We start from the raw sequence: 10,378 nt of genomic DNA, 5'->3' as shown, positions 1-10,378 counted from the left end.
GTCAGTGAGTTATTGCACATTTGTCAGTCACTATTTGCCTGTTGACCTACTGTGGCTGCCTTCTGGTACAGTAAGGCCTCCTCCATTGCACAAGGTAAGTGAAGATAAGTTACCCTTCCTAAATGATTAAATTTCAGGTAACAGAAACCCAGAACAAGTGTATGCAGGCAGGGAACAATCACAGATAAATCTGCTTGGCTGTCCTGTGTTTACAGGATGAGGAAAGTAGTCTTGGCAATAAGTAACCAAGAGGCTCTAATGATAGCTTCATGTGAACTCGCACCAACACAAAGCTGGCTTGCGCTATTGGATTTTTTTTTAAAATTTTTTTTTTAAAGCTGTTGACTGCCACTTAAAAAGAGAGCACATTAATATTTTTTCAATAAATGCTGCATTTGAGTGGAAAGCACTGCATAGAACTATCCTCTTCCCTTCACACAATGCCCCTGCCTGGTGCTTGTTGGCTATATTCTAGCAGATTGGCATGGTAAGCTTGAGGTCAGCTATACATGAGGTCTCCTTCCAAATTTCAGTCTAATAGCCTCCTCAGCTCCAAGGAACACCTGACTTTTGTTCTAGTTGCAACAAGGAACAAAACATCCCACAAAGGCAACAGTTTGGCTACTATTCTGGACTACGCTTGACTGTTACCAATACCAGCTGCATGATAAAATCAGAGGCAATCATTTGTTTTACACAACCGCACTGTCAGATTATTAAATCTTAAGTATCCCTGACATTGGGTTTCTCTCCCCCTTCACATGCACAAACAATGCTAAAATAAGGTCAGAAATGCACTTTGTGCCATTCCTTCATCAAATCAGCTATAGATACATAGCACAAGAATAAGCTTAACGTGAACTTTTCTTGCCAGTTCAGGTAACCCAGGAATTGTACACTATCTAGATGAAAGAACATAACATAATTGCAATAGCGAACTTTTAACAGCACAGAGACAGAGAAACGCAACAGCGTCACTATCGGACATGGTTTGTGAAAGATAAAATGGAAAGGACATCATGTTCTCTTTCCTCTCAAATTTCTCCCAAACCCAGGGAGAAAGAGAGAATGACAAAATTCAGTATTTTCACAAGCATTTTAGTAGAAATCTTGTGTTTTAAACTAAACAAGCAGTATGGCATTTGGTTTATCTCCATGGATAAAAGTGAGGCAGGTGCTGAGTAAGCTCTGCTGGAATTAGAACCTGTCCAATATAATGATAGGACCACACTTGCATCTCTAGCAGCACTACTGCAGAAGAGAGGGCTTCGCGCCAAGGGGAACATAAGTACCTCACTTGCATAGTTCTCTTTCTCCACTGGAAAGCTACACTGTTCCACTATGCTTGAATGTTACTAAGCAACAAAATGTTGTTTCCCCTCCCTGCCTTCCAAAAGTGGGAATTTGTTGCGATCTTTTGTTTTGTTTTCAAAAGGGACACACACACACTCCATTTCTATCCTCTCCAGCATTCTCACCTCTTCATCGTCAAAGAGACCCGTTCCACCACTGAAAAGGCCACCCCTAGACCCAAAGGGTGCGAAGTCTTCATCAGTCAACTTAGGAGGCTTGAAGATGTCATCATCTTCATCTGGAAAGCACAAGAGCCAAGAGCTGTGGTGCAACTGACCAAGTTTCAGGAAAGGGAATTAAAGAGACAGCCAAAATAAAACCTGGTTTGATTCCATCCCATCTCTCTCATAAACATGACACATACAGAGAAGCTGCTGTAGTCAAATTGGGTTGTATATGGTTGCTCCACAAGACCATATTTAAGAAGGAACTCTCACTAGGCCTGTTTCAAGCTTTGTTTTAAATGCACATCACAACCTAGAGTTGTGAACACACTCACCTTGAAGGATGCTCACTGACATCCCACCCAGTTTCTAGAGTAGATGCCACAATTTCCTAAGCGGTGTCTTACATTCCAGCCCACAATTCAAAAACAAGAGAGGAGGAAATCCTACCATCTGATGGAACTCTCACTTCTTTCTTCTCTTTCGGGGTTTTCCTTGTTTTGGTCTCTGGTGACAGGGCTTTAAGAAGAAAATTTCAAAACATAAATAAAATAGTCCTGTGATCAATCAATGATAAAGAGAACCTAAAAAAAAAAATCTAACCAAGCTGACCTATACGTTTTCATATGAATCAGCCCACTGAAGCAATTCTATGAAGTACAGGTTCTAAAATTGGCACTTAAAATTGTAATAGAATCATTCTGTCAGACACTGTGGGTTCAACACAGTTGCCCACACACAGACTAGTGTCACCTGAGATGCCAGAGAGCAACATAGCATTCCAGATGGTGCAGATCCCACACAGAGCACACAGAACCTTTGAGTATCTCCAATGGCTCCAGACATCCTATCCTTCATTCAGTTACCTAAGGCAAAGCCAGAGTTTTATTCCCTCTGGCCTTACCATCTCAAGGTTATTTCAATGAACTGAACAAGGTAACCTGGTAGGTTTTATACTCTGATACCCACAAACCCAGCTTGATTGTTTGAACCACACGAACACACACACGCTGTTCTTGTCTGTTCGTGCTCTCAGAATTACAGGTCAAAAGCAGGCTCAAGCTTGCCACCTCTATTTCAGTCAGTTATTTTCAACTGTGGCTTTGCTGCAAGAATAACTACTTGAGAGAGGTCTCTCCCTTTAAAAGCGATGCAAAAGCAAATGCAGTAGTCTAAAATATCACTGAAAACAGTAACAAGGAAAAGTTCTGCAAAACGCAGCATATTTAAGCCACAAACAGGAAATAAACAAACAACCTACACCCCCTGAAAACATAAATCCACTGCTTGAGGGGTTTTCCACTGTAGAGCTCACAAAAAGACTACAGTGACCAGTGGCTTCCACATACTTGCCTGAAACAGGGGGAAGAACATGTGGTCAAACATGCAGTTTTACAAGCAGAGGGAGAATCAGATTGGAGGGAAAACCTTTCAAATAATATGTGTGCTTGGGGAGTGACCTGCCTCACCTGAAAGCAATGTATTTTCCACTATAACACTCGGTGGATTCCAATTCATTCCTATAAGTTATGGTCAAAAAGCTTCTCAGAACACAAAATAGTGTCTTTAGTGCTCATTGGGCTTTCACCTAATACATATTCAAATAACAGATCTGTGAAACTTCTGTTACATAGAATCTCCTGTCCAACTCTCTCACGAGTCCCCCACTATCTCACAAGCGCCTATCAAAGCTAAAGAGTTAACTTACACGAACACTCTTCATCCTGTTTGACTGGTACTTCTCCTTTGATTCGGGCTGCCAGCTCATCTGCAAATGATGTTGGCCTCTTCTTTTTCTGAGGAGTAGGGACAAATAACAGCATATTCCTTATATACAATCCGGTTACCAACTAGATGCAACTACAATTATAAATACTGTATTCTACTGCCTCACTTGTACAATATCCTGTCTAGACTTTGATTGAAGCCCTCAGATGAGGCAATGCAGCTTTCTATTAAGACAGCAATTAAGAGATTATGCATGCATCAAGAGGAAAAAAAGCCATTTCTAGTCCCTTATGATCACATAATTTTTTAATGTCACCTCATTTTGGGAGCAGGACAAGCAAGAAGCATTTACCACAGGTAAATGCAAAAAGTAATTTCTTAAAGACCTTCAAAGACAGCTTTGATGCCAGCTTAGGGTACAGGAATCGTCTGGTTTAAAGGTGTGAAGCCTGAACAACCATGTTGAAAGACCATTCAGGATTTTTACAGGCCTTCTCTACAGGATCCCATCCCTAGGTAACCGAGAGCTGCCATTATAATCCCTGTAAGGACAGATTTTTCATGAGGGAAGTCAAATCTCTGTCTCCAGGAAGGCAACAATTACTTACAGGCCTCGTGCTTTCGTCTAAGTCTCCATCCTCATCTTCCTCTTTTTCAGAGTCAAAGAGATCACAGCCATCATAATCATCTTCATCACTCATCTGTGCTGTCCTCTAAAAAACAATAATGCCCTGTTGTGTTCTCCTGAAGTTGGCATACATAACAAGCACAAAACTACACCTGCTTAGATAAAATATTCAAAGCAAACTTACTGAAAGGAGGGAAACATTCAGCCAGTTTAGGGTACTTCATAGCTTTTGAGAGGTAAGGAAGGAGTGCCTCTAGCTCCAAGCAAGTTGCTGCATTCTCTAGTACACCCCTATGCTGTGTCACCGAACATTTCCGGACCAGAGGTGCGACTGAGGACACTAAGTGTCTCCTCCCAAGGACCGTACTGCTACTATACACAAGCCTGAACTGCTTTGGCTGTGCTACTTCCCTTAGTTTACGAACTCCTCTCCACTAAAGACCTAGTATTTAGCCTTAACTCAGGAACATTGTGATCAACTAGTAAAAAATTATATCATCTTGAGCTATTCCTAAGGCAGATAGCAGAATGACAGACAATACACGCCCACATCTTGGCTTCAGTCATGTCAATAAAAAAAAAAAGAGGATAAAAAAGATGAAGTGAGTTGTGAGTTGGGGGCTGGCATGGACAAGGGCCCAGAAAAGACCTAAATCACGAACATCATCTTAAAATACATCAGGCACACAACGTTACCCTATGAAGGTCAATATAGTGTAACATCTGAGTGCTTTTGTAACATTGTTTTATCAATACCTAGATTAAAATAGGGTTGCTTTTTGAAACATTGTTCTTTTGGCACTAAACCATTTCAGATCAAGGATCCCCAGCGTAAATGTCTTTTGCAGTGGCACACCTAAAAGTGGGTAAGATTCCTTCTCCCACTACCAATGACTAAAAAATTCAGGCTTGAATTTTTCAATCTAAACATTTTTTTTCCTTTTTCATTCGTAATCCAAATAGACATACTTCTCAAACCTTTAATACTGTTCACATCTTTGATTTCATGTCATACCCAAACTGCACTGTTCCTTACTTCTTGCATAGCAAGTTTAGAATTTTAATTATAGACCCAATAATCCTATGGGAGCCTCATTTTCCTGGGGTAGATTCTTTGAACTCTCATAACTCCAAGATTATTCCTGAGGAAAACACACATCAGGCAATGCCATCCCACATACGCTTGCAAGCCATCATTAGATGCAAAGTGTGTCTTTAAGTCCAACCCAGGTTCAATTTCACAACACAGTGCCATCTGGCAAGGACAACCTTCCCATACAAAGTTATACAAATCAGACTTAACAAAAGTTTTTAATAGTTAATCATCTAGAGCTCTTATCTCCTCTTTCTTGCATCCTCAGTGTGTCACAAGTGGAAAGTCTTTCAGGTTGTACCAGGGTGTATAACGTACCGCCTTTTGGTCATCTTCACTAGGGTTTCCAAATTCATCATCTGACTCCTGGAACACAACAGACCCAAAGGCAAGTATCACACGTTATTTTTGTCCAGTCATCAAGAGAGGACTCAGAAGCTGTGGACTTGCTTACGTTTGGACATTCAGATCTCCACACCGTGGACCAAGGAATTGTTTCCCCCACCGTTGACCATCTTTATGAACAGAGCTTACTAGAAAGTCATTAATTTAGCAGAGACAGCAAACTCCATCTGATAGTGCATTTGAGTAACTCAAAAGGGATTTAATTTTAATTGAGCAAAGATACCAAAAGCAAATTCCTCAGGAAAAAGGGAGTGCTTCCATAGCACAGTTACAAAGCAGAGACATCCCAGCCAAGGCAGGCAAAACATATCAGAAATTGATAGTCCAATGCAGCACATTTATGAGGCAAAGCCTGGAGGTGAATTACTGACACCTACTTCACATTTAAACTTGCTCCTGTTAGCATCCATCCCATTCTTTCTAACTGTCATTTACAACAGATTTGTTCTCCATAAATGCAATTCTTGATAAGAATCTGATTTGATTCATAAAGTGAAATTAGACTGGAATAAAACACTTCAGTTTGAAGTATTCTACTATAATAGCAGTTAGAGCCAATACTACTTTATTGCTCCTCTGAAAAGCTGCAGAGGAAGCTACTGCATAAGAATAATAACGAAAAGCACATTTACCACAACCGACATAGGGAACAGACATCGTGCAACATTATCTTGAGACCCAAGATAATAAAAAGCAAGGTAGCTAATGGCCTCACACACAACCAAGGACTCATGAATCCTTGTGCAAAGTAGCTGGTACTCTGTCACTTGTCACTTACCTCTTCATCCTTCTCTTCACTGTCAATTACACTCCCACGATCGCTATCTACGGATCCTTCTATTTTAAATGAAAACAGAAAAGTTAAGATCAGACATGACATCTGTACACAGAGCAATGTGGTCACCAGACATATCAACAGTAACTTTAAAGGCTTTGTGAAGAGAACTAAAAATCAGGTGGAAAAGAGTGGTTTGGAAGAGCTTTGAAGGCTGCTGAAGTTTCATCACTTTGCGTTTCTAATACACAGAGCCGAAGTTACTGCCTTGCATACCGGAAAAGTGGTTGTTACAGCATGATGCACATTTTTTTTCCCCAGCCAACTACAGTGTGCATCTAAACATGCAAGAACACTACGTAGTGTAACCCAAGCTGTGAGTTAAAACAGACCAAAGTCTCAGATTAGGAACTAGTTACTCACGTAGGAATAAAAGGTCATGTCAGCACATACCTTCACTAGAGAGATCTCCAAGGCCAACATCATCTTGTTCCATAAACTGCTGAGAGCCAATCAAGTAAGGTAAAGGCCTGTCAATATAGAGATCCTGGAAAGAGACAACATCAGGTCTTTCTGACATCTAGGAACAGCTCTACATTGCTAATGAAGACAGAAGTCTTACACCCCTTGTTTTAACTCAAGGAAGATACAAGCTTGTTTAAAGAGAGTCCCACCAGATACCTGCTTGAACTGGGTGGGCCAGTTGAGGTTTATTCCTTTTTAACACTGTCAAAGAAGGGAGCTACTTCTATTTGCATGGTCCCAACTTGTTTTCCAGATGTCATCTAACAGAAGAATATCCTTGCAAAGACTTGCAGGCATCAATCTTATTCTAAATCTTGCACCTAGGGTTCTTAATTACTGGGAGAGTAAAAACCACCTATGAAGATGTGGTTTGTACCTAAAAAGCATGAAATTTAAAGGTCCCACTCCACTCAGAATTGAGGCTTCCCTTTCCAGTTCACTGCTATTAAACTAACCCCCTTTAGGGTGCCATACCTTAATGCTAACCCAACTGCAAGACAAGTAGGTTACACAAGCAATACCTCAGCAAGGAGTACTTCTCCTTCAGATGTAGTCATCAAATCCTTTTTTTAGGTAACGAATATCAATATTATACCAATGCAGTGATACTGCTGACAGAAGCAAAGACCAAGTCCAACAAAGCCAAACACAAACCCATGCTCCCAGCAAGAACAGGTCTCTGTACCTTTGGCTCAAGTATCAGTTCCACCCTTCCGTTACTTTCTTCCTCTTCTGAGTCAGAGTTGCCTGCTTTGATGTCTAGCTGTTCAAACGCACTGTCCAGAACTTGCAACCCATAATTCACTGCTTCTTGGATTTTGGGGATCAGATCAGCTTCTTTCTGTTCCCGTGTCTTTTCCTTTAATAACAGGAACAACACATTCTCATTGTATTTTACTCAAGACTCAACCTCACTGCAACACACATGCAAAATTTCAACTTCAAATTAGTACAATGAAAGCTTTTTCACTATATGTAAGAGAAAGATGTTCAGAACCTTTTTTGCTTGACTTAATTCATCTTCATCATTCCCAGAAACAGAGATGTTCTAAACATCCACACCAGCACGGTACTACCTTATTTGTGCTCCCAGCCCATCAAGGGCTGTAAGATATATGAAAAGATCTCTTGAGTTTTTATCCCTGGGAATTGCAGTCAGATTCTGCTTCCCCAATTCACTGCCTCTGAATCCAGTAAGAAGGCCCAAGGCCTCAGTTCTCTTGCTGAAAAAACATGCATAGCCATTTGAAAATCGACGGGTAAGTCTTGTCTACTGGACACAGTACTGAGCTTGGGGAGGCCCTAACAGATTATCATACACTGTAGTAGCCTCCAATGTTACTGTCAACGTTATGTTTGAATGACATACACTATCCAACAGAGAGACTTCAAGGAGAAAGGAAACAGTTTGGTTTGTAAGCCATAAATGTCCGCAAAATAAGTTTGAAAATGAGAAGATAGACAACAGCTGCAAACATCCTGCCAGCACTCAAGGCAGCTTAAGTTAACTACCTGCTCTGTTTTGTCTCCAACTTCAGCTTTGGGAATAGGCTCTTCCACTTCTTCATCATATACTCTCTAAAAAGTCAAGCAAAATTAATTCAAGTAAGAACAACATACTGCTGCAGGGGCTAAGCCACGGGCACCACCAACAAAATAAAATACACTGTAATGTGTAATGAATTACATATTAATTCATTACACATTTAAAAAAAGAAGCCATGGCTGATGCCAAGCATCTTCGTAGCCTCCTTTATGCATTGAAGTCATCACCCTGAAGTTACCATCAGGCAGCCTTTCAACTCAACTGAGGTAATCCATGACTGCAAATGTCACTGCAGTAGTAGAAGACAAGTTGACCATTTAACCCTGTTCACAGATTGACCTGAATATGTTAAAAAAAGCACTGTTTTAACCCCCCTAACGTAAAGCTATTCTAGAAACCTTCAAAGTGGAACCTAAGTTTACTTATGGGCTGTTTTCCTTGTTTTCTGCCATTTAGTAGCTTTCCTTCTTTAGCGTTTATGCTTCTCCTGTACTGACAGAGAAGGTTCACATCCTCCCTCAGCCTTCAGTTTGTTCTGATGATCCCTCCCATCCAGCTCTTTTAGCACTCCTTTGTAGGATCAGCTACAAGAAGACACAGGGGAACAAAAAGTCTCCCTTGAACCTGCAAACCTAAATCCAAATCTCTCAAACACAGGTGCAGTTATTCCCTGGGAAGAAACAGATCTCTCACGTTAACGAAATTGAGAACTAGAAATGAGGACCTATTTCTGTGCACTTAAGTTTGGGAACAAACAGCTTCAAGCACCCAGGATTTAAGACATTCTGTACAAACTGTTCTCAGCAGAATCATTATGCTGAACAGCAAAGATAAGCCAGAGAGACATTGCAGCTCTGGGGGAAAAAAAAAAAAACAAACCACCACCACCACCACAAACCCCACAACAGAAATCTTGTCTTGTCCTCTGCCAGCATCTTTCCAATAATAGCATCATGGCTTCAGATGAGACATGCGTGGCCTGAGAACAATGCTGATCAAAACAAAATACCCGATAAAACTCACAGTGCTAAAAAACCCTCCACAAATCTGAAAGACTATTAAAGCTCTACATCTTAATTATACACATGCTCTGAGTGATACAATGTTGTAACAGGCTTTCAAGTCTAGCTTTTATCTTTCTAAAATAGCAATATTCTTAAAGCAGGAACATTAACCAGCAAATATGCTCATCATGACCAAACGTAACAGACAACTGTCTGCAGTCCAACATCTTTAATACCAACTGCTTTTACCGTAAAATAACACAACTGGGCAAATTTACAGCATTGTATAACGTTCCTCATATTTAGACAGCCAAGTGCAGCCAAATGCTACATTCATGCTATCTGTAAAAATACACCAAGACATATCAGAGATCCCAACTCATTCATAGTCCTAAAAACAAAACTCTGACCTTCATGTCACATATAAAGAAGGAAGGAAGGTACCTCAGAAGAGGCAAAAGGGAATCTGACAATATTGGATAGTAAATCAATCACGAAGGAATTAGAACACCATTTAACAGAAAGCGATTAAAAGCCACTTCATCTCTAAATTAACATCAGACTTGCCAAAAAGTAAAATCACTTCTCCACATTACAGCAAGGGACAACCCCAATGTTTGAAGTACAAGCTCGATGCTGTACAAGAACATACTCACGTTCTCTATGAACTGTGTATTGGACAACATAAGAAAGTCATTGAAGACATTATGAAGGCGACAGTCTGTGGCTTTTGTTTCACTAATCAATCCATCTACTTGCTTTTTGATTTCATGAGTCCTGGAAATGGTTTGCTGTGAGAACTCTTGCAGAAAATGCAGAAGCTGTTTACAACAGAGGAAAGCAATAGTCAGCATCCAACTCCTTTTTCTTTTGGCACCGTTTATGACACAGACAGAGTTGATCATACACCTCAACTGAGCACCAAAATAAACACAGCGTAGACTAAAGCACCCCCACGTACACGCGGGACCAAGTCCCATCCTACTCCGTTTCCACTTCATTCTGCATTTCCTTTCGGGCCAACTCCTCATTTTAGTTTTCTCGCCCGGACCAGAGGGTTAAAGCAACGAGAGAGCCTGCCGACCGCTGACCGGGGCTGCCCTCCCCGCGTTCCGCCCGGCGGGGCCCCGGAGGGCTGCTACCACGGCGCCCTTCCC

General features: G+C 40.9%; 1 protein-coding gene across 1 annotated transcript in view; it reads right to left on the bottom strand.

The window, feature by feature from the left end:
• LOC104075801 (WASH complex subunit FAM21A-like) overlaps positions 1 to 10,036 on the bottom strand; it is a 36,956-nt gene extending 26,920 nt beyond the window's left edge. Inside the window, exons 1-10 of the mRNA XM_009576444.1 lie at positions 9,878 to 10,036; positions 8,184 to 8,249; positions 7,357 to 7,530; positions 6,600 to 6,693; positions 6,150 to 6,208; positions 5,285 to 5,332; positions 3,854 to 3,958; positions 3,226 to 3,313; positions 1,968 to 2,036; positions 1,479 to 1,591 (exon numbers count right to left, since the gene is read on the bottom strand). Of these exons, the coding sequence (XP_009574739.1) occupies positions 1,479 to 1,591; positions 1,968 to 2,036; positions 3,226 to 3,313; positions 3,854 to 3,958; positions 5,285 to 5,332; positions 6,150 to 6,208; positions 6,600 to 6,693; positions 7,357 to 7,530; positions 8,184 to 8,249; positions 9,878 to 9,907 (846 nt within the window). The 5' untranslated portion in view covers positions 9,908 to 10,036. The remainder of the gene's footprint in view (positions 1 to 1,478; positions 1,592 to 1,967; positions 2,037 to 3,225; positions 3,314 to 3,853; positions 3,959 to 5,284; positions 5,333 to 6,149; positions 6,209 to 6,599; positions 6,694 to 7,356; positions 7,531 to 8,183; positions 8,250 to 9,877) is intronic.
• Positions 10,037 to 10,378: the final 342 nt, after the last annotated feature.

This window comes from Fulmarus glacialis, unplaced genomic scaffold (assembly GCF_000690835.1).
Source record: "Fulmarus glacialis isolate BGI_N327 unplaced genomic scaffold, ASM69083v1 scaffold47024, whole genome shotgun sequence".
NCBI lineage: Eukaryota > Metazoa > Chordata > Aves > Procellariiformes > Procellariidae > Fulmarus > Fulmarus glacialis.
The sequence above is the reverse complement of the archived record's forward strand: the minus strand, read 5'-3'. Positions and strand labels throughout refer to the sequence as shown.